Raw genomic sequence first — 17,483 nt, forward strand, 5'->3', positions numbered from 1 at the left:
CAGGGACACTTTTCAAAGGGAAAGGGAAAACAGGCACAAACTAGGATGTATAATCACTTGAGAGCTAACCAAAGGGGAAGAGTGTTTGAGGCAGAAAAAACCGTATGTGAAAGAGGACAAGGCCCATTCAAATAACTAAAAATCTTTTTTTTTTGGTAACATTAGGCTCTGGTTTGCCTCTTACTTTTTATGTAATTTGTGTTCCTACAGTAAGGCTCAAATCAGACAAGTATCATATAATCAACAAAATTCTGAAGAAATCACCTGTCACAAACTAAGCTGACCCCGTAAAACTAAAACTAAAAGCACACAATTCCCATCACAAAAGAAAAACAGATATTGAATATATACAATTTATTTAATAAATTAATGTCATTCAAAATACAGTGCCAGAACATTATGCAGTTGAACATGCTAGTAATGTTTGTCATGAAGCACCTGTGCTCATGTTAGATTGGCGGCACCCCGCTACTGCTAGTGGTTCCTGGGATTAATGCCAGAGCAGCACTAGTTATCTGCTCTTCTGCACTGCTAGTGCAGAGAATTCCTGAACAGTTCACCTTTCTATTCCTACCCCCCACACACAACAGGTTAAAAAAAAACACACCCTGACAGCTAACGAATATCTATACACAATCACTCTACAGTAATGTTTGTTATTAAATTAAGATGTAATGACCTGGTTAACCCACTCTAAATCTTTAAGATGGAGAAATACGACAGCAGCAGGTAGTTATATGCATGAGCCAATGTTAATGTAATACAGAAAGTGGAGGCATTTACTGATTAAAGCTCCACACAGACCCGCACAATGAGGGACTAGCAATTCTTATTGCAAGCCCAGCAACTTAAGTCCACACCTGGTAAATGACCAGCTGATTGGAAGACCTGTATTCTAGATAGACAAGTATAAGTTAGTGAAAAGAGAATACATGCACCTAATAGTTAGACTGATCCTGCAGTCATACTTTCCCTGTGCAATACCATAAAGTGGAAGATCTTCCTCAACTACAGGATTTAGACAACATTTCTAATACCAACATGGACATTAGTGTTAAGTGCAGCTCAATTAACTACACCGAAAAAAACTATTCCAGGACTTCAGAACAGAAGCACAGGAATGAAATACATATAATAAAATAACCTCAGCATAATTTGCGATATACCACACTAGGAACAGGAAACTACTTTAATAAGAGAACTTTGGGAACTGTACATACACAGGGCTAACAATGTGAGATAATCCAGATGTTTATGCTCATGATACACATAGAAGTTTCTCAATTATTGGATAATCTATTTCATATTATGGAAGCATATCTTTCTTAAGACTCACTGATATATATTATACTGATGCAAATATTAAGTAGGGCATAAAAATAAAATTTATCAAAGATAGATTTTTATGTACTCATATTCAGTCCTTTCATAGCCTCTCTCATTTAGCAAAGAAAATGACAAAGCAAATAGATCAGGCGTGCACTCCCTGAACTCCTGACTATACAGATGGTAGTGCAACCATTTCTCCATCCAGTTCAAACTCCTCTGTTCCATCCGGTGAAAAAAGATAAGTTGGTGGTTTCCATGGAGATTCTTCAAGGCAGGATGGATAAAGTTTCCCCACAGTGCATCGAAAATCTCTCCCTAAGTCCCACAGTACACGTTCAGATATATGCTGCCGCAGAGACCACCGGTCAAGTTCCAGATCATATTGGTAAGTGACATATTTAGCTCTCTCATTTAAGTGGGTTTCTCGCATAAACACACACAGAGAATTTGAGATCACAACAGCCCTAACACAGGGATCTGAGTACCTCTTAGCAGGGATGTTGGCTGCCATTTTCCACTCATTTTTATTCACATCATAGATCTCCACAGTTACTGAAGACCCATCTACAGTGCCAGAGGGGAGTCTTATGCCAGAATTGGTAGCAATGTGCAACCCTCCAATATAGAAAATTTTATCGCCGAAAGCTGCAGCAGAAGCAAAAGACCTGCTAGTCTGTCTCATGGCCATTTCTACCCATGAATCAGACCTTGGAAAATAACAATACATGAGGTTCAGTGTCATCACATAAATGCAGTCATGAACCACAACTGCTGCACTCCACTGCCAAGCACAAGGCAAAGGGCTTACCATTGTCCATTCATCTTTCTCAGTGTCATATCTTTCTACGGTCCTCCGGTTAAGTTCTCCACCTACACTATCTCCTCCAATTGCATAGATATAGCCTTCACAGCAAACCAAAGATGGCTTTACGCGAACAAAAAGCATCGGGGTCTTTGGAAACCAGGTATTTTGCTGTGCATCAAACCAGTAAAAGCAATTCACAGTTCTAAAGGCAGTCTGAAGTTTGCTTGTTTTACTGTGATTTGTTTTTGTATTTTTCAGAGGAACTTGACCACCTGCTATATAGATGTCATTATCGGGAGTTACAACGGTCCCAACCTTATGTAAATCAGCTGGTGGGCTGCATAGCTTGTAAACTTTTTCTGCTTGGGGGCTGTAACAGACAGAAGAGTAAAGACTACAAGGATTTTCTGAAGATGCTTCAATGAAAATCATCATCTCTTCTTTAGTCATTCCAAGTCTTGGTTTGAAAAACTTGGGCATGGACTTATACAGACCTTGAACAACTACAGACTTATCATTGGGTGGCAGACCTTGAAACCAAGCTCTCTGTGTTACTTCTGAAAGTGCATCAATTCTGATTTGGCTAAGAACTGAAGACAAATACTGGGATCGTGATTCTGTGTTGTACTCTAGCCACAGCATAGCAGCTTCACGAACTGTCTCCTCCTTTTCTACGTTCAAATTGTCACTACTGAGAATGTCTATCAGTAAGTCATGTGACAGCTGCATGAAAGCTTCCTGGTGATACACAGCAGTGAACTTGTGCTCCACCATCCTTTTAGCACTTTGTTTTAATTCCTCACAACTGAACAGATCAGCAAAACTCAACAATCGCACACAGTTCTCTGCGTTTATCTTTTTAATTAAATATTCTCGACAACGTTGTAACACATCTTCTACCTAAAATAGAAGGGAAAAGAAAGGCTGATAAAGGCAGGCTAGACAAATTTTATTTTTATGTAACACACAGGTATATTAATCAGATCCCTATACTGTAGTTTTTATTTTTAGATACACATGTTTGGGCTAAGAGATAATCTTCCAGTAATAATAAAATTAGAAGACTATGCATAGTTTTGCATTTCGTATTCCTGTCCAGTGGCCTACTTAACTGCCCTGTTTAGGAGTCAGTAGTATAACATTAAATAGGCTCTTAAAAACCTAAACAGCCTTAAAGGGAAAGGGAAAGAAATTAATTCATGCATAAGTTATGTATTTTTTAAAGCCTAGCAAAATATGTAATTGAGAGAACCAAATGAAAACAATGTAAATCAGTATAGGAAATGATTACTGTTGAGAAGCTGGAATCTGGTTTTCTCAACATGGACAAGACAGTCATATAGAAGCAGAAAATCATATACAATGCCTAACAGTAGTTATTATTTGCCTTTCTTACATGGAGCAGTAGGATAACCAATCAAAAGAATATATTCATGTGCAATTACAAATTACCTACATTTAAACGACCCATCTTAGCCACTCTAACTTTCCTAGATTTGTTGTTTCTTAAAAAACAGTAGATCTCGAGTCAGAAGTGCTACCTACTATACTTATTCAACGTCACAGTGATTGACCAGAAGCAGTTTATGATAAGAAGTCAGGTTGCTTGGATTCAAAACCTGGATTGGCCAGTCAACACTTGTACAATATCAGACAAGTAGCTTTACTTCTCTAAGCCTCAGCTTTCTCCTGTGTAGGATGGGGAAATCCTTCCTTACAAGTGATTATTTTAAGGATTAGATGAGAACCTATATAAAGCATTAGTACAGAATCTGGCATATAAAAACATCATTTCATGTGGTTAATAGTAAAAGCCATGTTGGTAGTCATAAAATGTCACATTCCCAGGCTTGCCAGGGCAACTTACTTCCAGAGGCAGAGTGCTGTTTTGCATTTGGCCAAGCATATGCCTATAGGTTTCATTAACATGATAGAAAAAATTATAAGGAAAGGTATCACTATAACAACAGTGTTCTGGAATCCAAATTTCTTAAAATTCCTCAATTTCTTAGCAATTCTAAAAAAAACGTGCTTTTAGAATTGCTAAAAAATTAATAAAGGTAATGAAAACATATAAGCTATGGAAGAAAGACAGTTCTTACAGTAGGCATTTCTCCCTTTTAGGTTTGGATTTAGGGTGTGAATGTCTTCCATTCTAAAGCACCAGGAAGCAACCATGGCTTCAGTGTCCCCAGAGTTATAGGTATAGTAGGACACTGCACAATTTATGGGGGGGGGGAAGAATACAGAACTAAAAAGGAAGACAGGTACTTAAGGCATGGACAGACTGAGTTCTGGTTCCCAGAGTTACACCCAGAAACTGGCATTCGACCGGCATCATTCACATTTATTCAGCACACATTTATCAAGTACCTACTAGGTATCATGAACTGTACTCCCAGAATTTAACCTTTAAAGCTTCTCCCTTTGGAGAAACTTTATTTCTCCCTTTGGAGAAAATGAGGAAAATATTTTTATATTCCTCTTAAAATTAAAAGAAATGTTGAAGGGGGGGCATTCCCTGGTGGTTCAGTGATTGAGGTTCTGCACTTCTACTGCAGGGGCCCCAGGTTCCATCCCTGGTTGGGGAACGAAGATCCCACAAGCCATGCGGCACAGCCAAAAAAGGAAAAAAGTTGAAGGGGAAACACAGTGAAATAGCTTATCATATGTAAATATATCAATCATCATTTTTTATTTTAGTTTAAATAATTCTCCTTAATAGCTCAGTGAGGTCTCATGGCTATTATGAACATTTATGTTTGATTACTTCCATAAGAATCTTGACATTTTCTGTGAAAATACCATCAAAAATTAGCACATCTAAGCTTCTAGCCAAAAAGCTGAAGCACTTAAATTTAACAAATGCTGTTAAAAATTTCTTTTACTTGAACTCTAAATCCTGTGGTATATTAGGCAGACTATGAAACTAATATGAAATTTTCACCTATCTTTTTAGTCAAGTTCCCATCATAAAACTAAGTTTATTAGCTGATCAAATCCTATTGTTTTTCCCTTACATATTTTAAAAAGTTTTACCTTCTAAAATCTGCAATAAAATTACATAGCTATAAGACTGAAAAAACTGCTTACCTGCAGGAAGCAAGCTGTTTCATAAAGTTGTTCTACAGTGCTGTCATTTATTGCCAGGTTACCCGTGTATGCGTACGTTATTATTATCTGTAAGGTGGCTGAATCCACATTCCTCAGGTGTATGTGTGTCTGTTTGCTTTCACTTAGTCCACTCATGAACATGGCCCTACAGTAGAGATGGGGAAAACAAATGTAAGGCTAAAAAGAAAAACTAGACAATATGGGATGTTTATTTAGTGTATTTGCTGATGGACAACTTATAGGGAAAGCTTTCAAGGGAAACAACAGAAAATTATAATCCAGTGCCAAAGATATACCAAACTACTCCACTGTGCCATTCTGAGTGATAACATCAAAACTAATTTAATCCTTATAGTCATACAGGAATTCAGCAATAAAAAGGAACTCTATTATACGTGCTACAACACAAACCTCAAAATCATTATGCCCAGTGAAAAAAGGCAGATACAAAAGACATACTGTATGTGTATACAAATATATTTGAGGCAAATATATAGAGGCAGAAGGGAGATTAGTGGTTGCCTAGGGCTGTGGGTAAGAACAGTGAGTGACTGTAAATTGGCACAAAGTGATGGAAATGTTTCAAATTAAATTGTAAAGATACTAAAATTCATTTGTGTGTAAACTTGATCTCAATAAAGCCGTTAGAAATTTCATTTACTCAAATGATTTCCTAAAAATATGCAGAACAGTTTCCTAAAAATTACATGCAGGAAAATATGCTGGAAAGGCAATTACTGTTGTGGAGAATACAAAGTAAAATGCCCATATACATGGAAGAGGTAAAAAAACAAAGAATATTGTTGCATGTACAGAAATGCCTATAGTGATCATAAGTGGGTAGCACAAGAACTAGCCTGGGCAACCTCAAGGACAAGAAGATGAGAAAGGCTTTAAAATGGATAAAATAGTGAGTCAGGGTAGAACATAAGAACTGTTTTTCCCAGTGACATTGCTGAACATAAGGGCTCATGAAAAACATCGGAAAGATAAGTGGCAGTCAGATCACAGAGGGCTTTTTATTTTTGGCCGTGAGGCATGTGAGATTCTCAGTTCCCCTACCAGGGGATCAAAGTGGCACCCCTTGCATGGACAGCACAGAGTCTTAACCACTGGACCACCAGGGAAGTCCCACAGAGGGATTTTAATATAGGAGGGAATTCCCTGGCAGTCCAGTGGTTAGGACCCAGTGCTTTCACTGCCGGGGCCCGAGTTCAAATCCCTGGTTGGGGTAAGATCCGCAAGCCCCTCAGCATGTCCCCCCCCCAAAAAAAAACCACACACACACACAGACATACGAGTCTGAGCTTTTTATTGTAGATAGTGAAGAAGGTTCACTGAAGGGTTTTCAGCATGGATTTATTAGCATAATAAAATGTATTCTAGGATGAATATTTTGTACTGACAGACCTCAACGGCCAAAGGCTGGAGATAGGAAAAAGGGTTCTGAGGCTACTGCAATAATCTAGATTAGAAGTAAGAACCACCTGAGCTAGGTGGGCAGAAATGGATACAAAAGCTTTTACAAAAAACCAGTAAGATCTGGTGATTTTCTGAACGTACGGAATAGACTAGGAAGAAGACAGGGAAAGAATCAAAGCTGTTTATTTTCAAGTAAGTACCTGAAAAAAATGTTAACCATTGAGAGAAAAATTATAAGGTCAAGGAAAACAGTTAATCTTGCAAAAAAGGTGAGTTAAATTTTAGGTATGTTTAATTTGAGGTGCGAGCAGCTGAGTCAAATGGAAGTAATACAATAATCAGTTACGTATTTAATACAACTGGAACTTTGAAGGTCAGGCATTAATGCAGAAGACTGTGAATTATCTACAAAATGACATGTGTTAAAGCCAAGTAAGTTATCTGAGAGAGACTAAAAAACTAAAAGAAACCCACCCAGAATCCCAATGACAACCTGAGGTAGAGTTCAATTAGAAGAAAAAAGAATGACAGAAGGTTGAGAAACATTCATCAGAGAAATAAGAACAAGCCAGTCAATACAATGCTACTCAGGGCAAGAGAGGTAGGGTGTCAAAAACGGTAGAGTCAAGGATAACAAACATTGCAAAAGCAATTAGGAAGGCACTAGTGATTTCTAGTGTAGCTCAGAATGAGCAGTAAGAACAGCAACTAAACTTCAGGCAGTTAGGGAATGGAAGAGTGGCAAAAACATCAATCAGGGTGGTTGATAACTTCCTCCCAAAGAATACAGAATGGCCATAAATAAACCCAACCAAGTAACAGAGATTAGGAAGTGCTGTTGAAAAATACCCAAGATGTGACAAGAAACTAATAAAAACACCAGTTGCTACTGGCTTCACTTGTGTGACACGGGAGAATGGGAAATAACAAAAGCAACCTGAAAAGAACTATAGGAGCTCTGAGTAAAAATGCAAGATTTAGGGGTCATGTGCTTTTCTGTCTGTGCCAGTAGAAGGTAGTTAACTTTGGAAGAGGAAGTAGGGCAAGGGAACAGCTGACTATACAGATGACACTCAGACTGGTTATTCTAGACTATGGTTTATGACATCAGAATGATGGACTTCTGTGAAGGAACTATGCTTCCTGAAGACCAAAGATTAGTAGAAGCCTAGCCAACTTGATTATAAAAATCTTAAACAGACTTTTTAAAGAAAGAGTAAATACTGAATTGCATAATATTATAGGAGGCTAAATTACCATAGTGGAAGAGGTGTTGAGTAATTCTCAAGTAATCCCCTTCATTTAGGGTCTAAAATGAAGTGTATATGTTACCAAGAAGAAGAAACTACCATTTCAGAGGTTCTCTGGATTTCAGAAGTTCTTTTGATTCTTAGTGGGATGGAACTGGTAAACTACAAAGGAGGAATGTATCTGTTTCAAAAGGTAAAATTTCTAATAGTAAATTTCTAATGATAAAGATTGATAGCAACATTATATGTAAGGATACCAAAATCTACAAACCTGAAAGCAGAATCCAGTTGAAGAACACTTGGGAGAAAATCAGGTTATTATTGTGGGAATATACAATAACAATAATCTACACAGTCCAGAGAAAAGAGATATATGGGAGGGAAAATTAATATATAAGTGTCTTCGTCTTGTGGATTATGAAACTGGTCCAGACACAGGATTTTAAAGATGGATGGCTTTAAGCCCAAACATGGATAGGACTACTCTTTCTACTATTATTTCTACTTCTTAGTATCTGATTTGCTTTAGGGAGAATATATTCTCTCAGAACACCAAGGATGCTAAAGAAGGGAACTAGTTAGTGATAAGTTAATAACAGCAGCCTTAAAGAGAATGTGTTGTTTTTAAGATTGTAACATTAATGAAATACTTAAATTTCTTGGTCTTCAGGAAAACCAATTCCAACCCAATTAAAGATAAATAATAACCTCAGGGCTACAGAATTTAAAGAACAGTGTTTTATCTATACAATAAAAAACAGACTTAGCGAGGAAGAAAAAAAGGTAAGATACCTAACCCATAAACCCATATGTTACTTCCTGATAAAGATGATGACAATTCAGAAAATATGGAGATAGACTTTCTGCATAGATTTAAAAGTTACACAAGATGACTGCTAAAATATTACAAAAGATTCTACTCTATGATTACAAATATCAATCTGAAAATCCACAACTAAAGCATATAGCTCATTCCAATAATGGATAATCAATTTGTAATTAATAACCGTTAAAAAGGGAGAACTAATGGACCCAGGTTTGATTGAATCTATAACCTTGAATTTCTAACACCATCTACTAAGTCAATAAATATGAAAAAACAAAAACAAACAAAAAAACCTGACCATCACAATCATCTGGGAAGCTCTTATACATACAAATCCTAAAACTCTAACTCAGACCCACTGAATCATAATTTCTAGGTTTGAAATCCAAGAATCTCTATTTGTAGAAGCACAAGAGGATTCTGAGCATCCTCTAGATCCATTAGATTCTCTAGAACCACTGTTTGCAAATATGCTCAGCTTCCTAAGATAAGAAAATCAATGTCTGAAATTGCATGAAGTATCCACAGCTAAACCTGAAACAATGGCAGGCAGAGCAAGGCAACTGACATTTGGGCCTTAGCTTCTAGAATCATCATGAGATGTGTTATACTAAGGAATGTTAAGTTTCTACACCTTCGTGTATGTTAGCCTTGAAAAGTCAAGATTAAACCTGTCCTGTCTACAGCTGCCACTAAGGAGCAGCAGAAAGTAACTTTCATTGCTGATCTCCACTTATGCCAGCTAAGATTGTAGCAGGAATATACTGGTCCACATTTCATTCATCTTTATTCTCCCTGTCCCTTTCAAATATTAAGTAAAAATTCAACCTAAGGGCAGAGACCAAATATAGGAATTTCTTCGCCTTAATTCTTTTCCTCCCATGAAACACATAATAAAGGGAAACCTATCTTAAAAAGATTAAAAGTTGCAAAAGATCATAAAAATGTAAAGTTAAGCTTTATTTATTTGTAATTAGCAAACAAATAAGTAAATCAACTTATAAATTCTGAGGCACAGAGAACAAAAACATTATTAATTATTAACTATTTCAATCTGGCAAGGAGTCTGGTACGGCTAAAACGATAGCACAAATGATGAAAGAAACCAAGAGTGAGTAAAGGAACTCATTTTTGCAAAGGAAATAAAAGTCCTTAACATGTCTAAACAGTACCAATTATCTTCTAAAAGTTATTATTAAGCCTCCTATAACTCTTAAATTTATAAACAATGACTGTTTTCTAAATGTAACATTTAAAAATCTTAAGAGTAAGTGAAAATTACCCCATTCGTTTTTCTTTCTTTCAATGAAAAAATAGTATTCTGAACCTTTTTGCCTCCCCATCATTAAAACTTTACCTTAGTTAATTTCAACAAATTTCTTGTATTTAATCCTTTGTAAAAACTTATTTCGCCTGCCCCTTACTTACACACGCAAGGAGGTGATTTGACAAGCACTATATCACGCAAATAGAAAATTTTTTTGTTTTTTACTTTTTTCTTTTTGTGGTTCGCAGGCCTCTCACTGTTGTGGCCTCTCCCGTTGCGGAGCACAGGCTCCGGATGCGCGGCATGTGGGATCTTCCCAGACCAGGGCATAAACCCGTGTCCCCTGCATCGGCAGGCGGACTCTCAACCACTGCGCCACCAGGGAAGCCCCCAAATAGAAAACTTAAGCAAAACATTAAGACACCTAACTTTTTAAAAAAAATTTAAATAATGTTTAAAAGATTAAAACAAGCTAACATTCTGCATTTGAAATTACAAACTAACCAAGATTACAGTACTTACCTAAAATAAGAACTACATGTTGCAAGAACCATCTTATGACAAGGGAATTCAGTGCCCTCGACAATTAACACTATGTCCGTAAACAACTGCTGTTCATAAAACAGTTTTAACTGTTCCAACAAGGACACAGCATATTCAGTATTGACCTGCTTCTCGTCTTGAGTGGACATGACTGTATTCCATTAATATATCCAGGAACAGATTAGAAAAATCAGTCTTACTGATGGAAGGTCAAGTGAATGCTTCAGAAATAAAGAAAGGAGAAACTCTGCTTGCTGTTATCTGCAGCATTCAGAACCAAGATTGATACATTCACTAATGAGCAGTATCTTTTTAGGCTTAGAATCACTACCAGGTCATCCTGTGTTAATTAGGTTCTTCAGAGTTTTTCAACACAGTCTGCAGATATCTTGCTCAAATTTGTAACTGTTGTTCAACTCATGAGTGAAAGAGAATAACACACGAGGTAGATTTTGTGGCAACATCCTATGTTCTGTGGATCCTCTGGAGTAACTAAAAAGAAAAAAAAGTTCAGTTAGAGTATCTAGGTCAGTACATTTTTAGAATACAATGTTTAAAATCGCAGACTTAAATATGAATTATATTTTTTTGAAGTTCAACTTTAGACATTACCATAAAAATGAAACATGAGAAAAGGGACATTTAACAAGTTTATTACATTTGTGGTTTTAAGTTAATTTTTTGCCTTCTATACAAAATATAAACATTCTAGAAAATAAGGAACACATCAATAAGCATACATTTTTTAAAAAGTTCTTTAAAAATAAATAATTTCAATTACCAGCAAAGCCAAATCTCCTACTTATTTGTTTAGGGGCAATACATGACTGTAATTTAAGAGAAAAAAAAAAAACCCTTTCTCTTGCAAGGAGATTCTCATTTGGGGAGTATAATTCACACAGCCTTTATATTTAAATTACTTAAACTATGAGATAAATAGATTGAATTTGTTTATTTCCAAAGCATAAACTATATTATAAAATTTGCAGTTCAATCCTGTAACGGAGATAAATACAACATATCTCTCTGTACAGTGGTTCCTTCCTAGAAATCTTTATAAGAACATACAATTTTACTGAAAAATGAAACATAAAACATGATAAAATAGAGGAATGTATTCCTACATGAAGACTTCATACTATACAGATATGAATGTTCTCAAAATGTGTAAATTTAATACAAATCCAACTTGCAGAAGATTCATCTGGAAGAATTCACAAATACTGCCAAGATATCTGAGGGGAAGGAAGGACAAGTTTTTCCTCATACTCTTAACAAATATTAAAATGTATTACAATTCTACAATAAACCCAAGTAAACAAAAATAAACAAATACAATAGGTAAATAAGTAAATACAATACATCCATGTTAAAAAAAAACATTAGATATGATAAACAAGTCATTTCAAACTAGAAGATTGGGTTATTTCAACAAATAACGTTGGAACAACTGGTTACCCACTGAAGGAAAAAAAAAACCCACCTAAGTTTTAGTCATACTGCATACCATTCATCAAAAGAAATTCCAGCTGCATTAAAGTTTAATTTAAAATGTTATTTAGAAATCAGTATTTACAACATATGGCAAAGGAATTACAAATCAGGAAAAACATATAGAATATACAGTGCTAATAACAGTTAAAAACTATCACCTATTTCCTAATTAGATGACTCTTAGCTCCATAATCAGAAAGTCAAGTGCTGTTGACATGAAACCTATAAATATATTTGACCATCACTGGAACCACTAATACTTTTTCTCACAAAAATATCATCCATATGTCAAAGAGAAGATCACATTGTACTTCCTGCCAAACTATACTATTACATGAACTGCAAACCTGACGCAGACTGTCAAATTTCCAGCCAAGTTAACTATATGGAAGCAACTAAAATAGGTGCAAAGGCAGAGACTTTGGGTCATTTAAGGTAATGACTTTGCTCTTCCAAATATGAAAGTTACACTATAAATCTAAGTTTACTACTATAACCTCTAAAGCTAATAATATCTAAAATCACTGGTTATTTTCACATATTAATAATGCAGCAAGGCCCAGTGTTAGTGAGGGTGTTGGAAAACGAGCATTCTTACAGAGGAGTATAAGTTGATACATACACATAAGCCCTTAATCAAAACCCTTGGGACTTCCCTGGTGATGCAGTGGTTAAGAATCCACCTGCCAATGCAGGGGACACAGGTTCAAGCCCTGGTCCAGGAAGATCCCACATGCCGCGGAGCAACTAAGGCCGTGCGCCACAACTACTGAGCCTGCGTGCCACAACTACTGAGACTGCGTGCCACAACTACCGAAGCCTGCGCGCCTAGAGCCCGAGCTCTGCAACGAGAAGCCACTGCAATGAGAAGCCCACGCACCACAACGAAGAGTAGCCCCTGCTTGCCACAACTAGAGAAAGCCCATGTGCAGCAACGAAGACCCAACAAAGAAGACCCAATGCAGCCAAAAATAAATAAATAAACTTAAAAAAAAAAAATCCGCCTGCCAATGCAGGGGACACAGGTTCAAGCCCTGGTCCAGGAAGATCCCACATGCCGTGGAGCAACTAAGCCTGTGTGCCACAACTCCTGGGCCTGCGCTCTAGAGCTCACGCGCCACAACTACTGAAGCCCGCGTGCCTAGAGCCCGTGCTCCACAACAAAGACAAGCCACAGCAATGAGAAGCCCACACACTGCAACTAAGAGTAGCCCCCGCTCGCTGCAACTAGAGAAAAGCCAGCGCTCAGCAACGAAGACACAATGCAGACAAAAACAAACAAAAACAAACTCTTGGAGCCAGCTGTGTTCTAGAATTTAGAATTTTTCAGATCTTACAGAGGTAATGTGGTACATATATCATGTATTACAAAGGGTCTGGGGCAGAGCTCCAGAACTGAACATCCTACTATTCTCACTGAGGGAAATATGCACAGTGTGAAAAATAATACTATATACAGTCTTATGTTACTTCAGGTCAAGTTTTGCAAAAAAAAAAATTTTTAACTTCATTTTAAGAGGTTTTTGAATTTCAGATTGCAAATTAAGTATTATAGAAGATATATTTGGCATTGAAAATGCTTAATAACTCAATTCTACCTCTAAAAATTTATCTTACAGAAATGCATGTATTAATAGACTGTAAGTCCTAACCCCAGCTGCAGGACCCAAAATTGTCCCCATCCATATTTATTTATTATTATTTTTTAAAATTTATTTTACTTTATTTTTGGCTGTGTTGGGTCTTCATTGCTGCGTGCAGGCCTTTCTCTGGTTGCGGCGAGCGGGGGCTACTCTTCGTTGCGGTGCACGGGCTTCTCATTGCGGTTGGTTCTCTTGCTGTGGAGCACAGGCTCTAGGCACATGGGCTTCAGTAGTTGTGGCACACTGGCTCAGCAGTTGTGGTGCACAGGCTTAGCTGCTCCGCAGCATGTGGGATCTTCCTGGGCCAGGGATCGAACCCGTGGCCCCTGGCAGGTGGATGCTTACCCACTGCGCCACCAGGGAAGCCCCCCATCCATATTTAAACCAGGTGACAGGAACTGGTGGCCAGTGCAGGGATGGATTTAGATTAGACTCCAGAATTCCTTGCAGGGTAGCTGTACAGGTTCACTCTGGTCATTCCTCTGACCTCATACTATGACCTGATTTTTTTGCAGTGACTTTTTTGAGCCCCATTGAATTTGTCTCAGTTTTACTAGATTTGATTTCTTTTTATCATATGCATAAAACTGTATTAAAACTGAAGTCTGCTTTTAGAATACTACATGGCGAGCCAACTTTATATAATCTCATTGTCACTGCTTTATACACCCTATTCCCAGCCTTTCCTTTGAAATCTAGGGTACATTTCTTCCTAATAAAGTAATTTTTATTTATGATATCTTAATATTAAAATAGGCAGAAAAAGTCATTCAGACATCATATTAAGTAAACTTAATTTAAACTGATCTGTGTCTAGTACAATCCAGAATAAAATTCAGTGTCCCTTCTCTGGGAACACAGACTTCAAAATGTATTAAATAAAAATGGGAAAAATGGCAAAGTTTAAGATGATCAACAACAACCACCTTAAATGCCCGTAACATATTTTTTATAACAAGATTCCTTCTCTCCTAAAACTTAATTTCCCAACTTGTTCCAGAAAAAAAAAAACCTTAAAATCAATATCCTACATACTCTGAAACATTTCACAATGTCTGTACTATATTACTTAATAACCAATGATTTGACTCATTTTATGAATTTTCCCTTTTTAATAAATATATTGTACCATATATCATTCTGTGTTATACCTAAAATTAGTTTCAAAAAAACAAAAGTCATACTCCCTGTTGTCTGTAGAATTTAGCATCCTCAGGCTTAGTAATTCTCAGGTATCAATGAAATTGTTTACTTAATTTTCTATTATAAATTAATGGCTACTTAAATTTAACTCAACAAATGTCTGAGTATTTACTAAGGGCTGGTCGTTGTATTGTACTCTAAGGACTCAGACTGAGAGTTGCCAACCACTAGAGCTCCAAGACACCAAGTGCATTTACTCTTACTACAGCCAATACACGACTATCATTTAAAAACAGGGTGTTTTAAAAACCAATTATTCTAGACAAACTCAAAAACAAAAAGAGGCAGGCAAATGAATAAAATCTAGCTGTCGTGCTCTTTCATTTCCAAACTTTTGATAGAGACATAATATAAGAAAATTTTATTCTTTACCATAAGAACAATTGTAGCACAAGTAAAACGAGGAAAGGAGGCAATTGGCACTTGCCCCCATTGCTAACAGTGGTTCACACTGCAGAGGAAGGAAAAACTTATTGAAGACCTATTTAAACCTTCTGAATTTTGTTAACATATGCAATGATTATTTAATTAAAAAACCCAAACTTTCAAAAGGTATACTACTCTCTTTTCTAATCATAAAGACAAAATATTTTAGGCTTTGCAAGCCATTAAGGTCTCTGTCGCAAATGCTTCATCTACTGTAGCCTGAAAGCAGCAAAAGTCAACCTGTAAATAAATGGACATGACTATTTCAATAAAATGTTATTTACAAAAACAAACTGCAGGCCAAATGTTCCAATCTCTGCTTCAGGCTGTTTCTTGATCAGTGACAAAAATACATATCTCAAGCTGTTTTTCCTAGAAGATCGTTTTTCCTTCAGAGCACACGAACAAGGAAAACGCACAAACCTCAAATGCTTGAAAGTTGAATTAAATAAAATTCTTATAAATTTATTTATTTATTTATGGCTGTGTTGGGTCTTCGTTGCTGCACACGGGCTTTCTCTAGTTGCGGCGAGCGGGGGCTACTCTTCGTTGCGCTGCGCGGGCTTCTCATTGCGGTGGCTTCTCTTGTGGAGCACCGGCTCTAGGCGTGCGGGCTCAGTAGTTGTGGCTCACGGGCTCTAGAGCACAGGTTCAGTAGTTGTGGCGCACAGGCTTAGTTGCTCCGCGGCACGTGGGGTCTTCCTGGAGCAGGGCTTGAACCCGTGTCCCCTGCATTGGTAGGCGGATTCTTAACCACTGCGCCACCAGGTAAGTCCTAAATATAATTCTTAATCTAACCTGTATATATTCCACGTTTCAACTGAAATATTTTAATGTCTCTTACCTAATCACACAACCGCTTTCCCCACTTACTACAGGCTCAGTGGACATCTGAAACACTTTTTTTTTTTAATCTAATGTGAGTATCCTTTATTAAGCTTAGAAAAAAAGGACTTTTTTCCTAAAGATAATCTGCTGGGAAAAACTCACAATGAGAAAAAACTATTTTAGAGTCAAAAACACTTTCTCTTTTTTTTTTTTTATCAACTACAACATATTTACATACATTTGAAAAATAGAAGATGTATACAAGACAATGTGTAAAGACATTTAGTGAACACATGGATTCATGAGATGAACCAAGGGCCAAAGACTGGGAAACCACTATTACTTGCCACATTTCCTGGTACCAGGCACCTCAAGATTAATAGAAAAGTCCTGTATTTTATTATTTTTTTTAAAGTCCTGTATTTTAAAGCTGGTTGTTAGAACATATTCCACAGTGAAACAAACCAGCTAGAATAAGAATTAAATGGGCGTCATACAAACACAATATAATAAAGTTCAGAATCTAATAAAGTACAATGTACTCTGGCATTAAAACTATGCACATTCTTACTTTTTTTCTAAGTTCTGCGCTCAATTCAATATTTTTGATTGATCTGTTTGGTAGCAGAGAATAACAGCAATGAATAAGGTTAGAATGCTATACATAGGATGAGATCCTTTCCTTTTTACCGACTTCCTGCAAATAAGTACAGAACAAAGACCAACTTATTTTTATATCTAAGAGCTTCCTGTAAGAACAGAAAATTTATAAATTGCTTGAGATTGGGAGAAAAAAAGGAAAAGCCAAAACTTTGATCCTAACATTTTCTCTAGGATAGGGGACCCCAATCCTCGGGTCGTAGACTGGTACTGGTCCCCAGCCTGTTAGGAACCTGGCCACACAGCAAGAGGGCAGCCTTACCGCCTGAACCATCGCCTCCCCACCCCACCCCCGCCCGTGGAAAAACTGTCTTCCATGGAACCAGTCCCTGGTGCCAAAAAGGTTGGAGACCGCTGCTCTAGGATACCCAAGCCTCCAAGGTTCTACTGAGTGAATTCCACCACACAAAACAGTTTCAAAACAAACATTCTGTTATTAAATGGTCATTAGGATTAAATCAGTCAACAATCCATATCAATATATACAATTCTACTTAAAAATCTGAAACACCTCTTATGGAAAGTTATTTCAATAGGTTTTCCTCCCTTTGAATAATCAATGTGACTATAAAGTAAATTTTCACAGAGCTAACGTGTTTTTCATTTTCACCATAGAATCAAACTGTAGAAATATCCAACTTTCAAAGTACCTGTACAGCTGACCCTTGAACAG

General features: G+C 36.9%; 1 protein-coding gene across 1 annotated transcript; it reads right to left on the minus strand.

The window, feature by feature from the left end:
* Positions 1–339: 339 nt before the first annotated feature.
* KBTBD2 (kelch repeat and BTB domain containing 2) lies at positions 340–10,705 on the minus strand. The gene is made up of 3 exons (XM_065884172.1): positions 10,536–10,705; positions 5,228–5,393; positions 340–3,034 (listed from the first exon to the last, which is right to left on the minus strand). Exons 1-3 carry the CDS (start codon positions 10,703–10,705, stop codon positions 1,499–1,501), a joined length of 1,872 nt encoding a protein of 623 aa, XP_065740244.1. The 3' UTR covers positions 340–1,498.
* Positions 10,706–17,483: the final 6,778 nt, after the last annotated feature.

This window comes from Phocoena phocoena, chromosome 9 (genome assembly GCF_963924675.1).
Source record: "Phocoena phocoena chromosome 9, mPhoPho1.1, whole genome shotgun sequence".
NCBI lineage: Eukaryota > Metazoa > Chordata > Mammalia > Artiodactyla > Phocoenidae > Phocoena > Phocoena phocoena.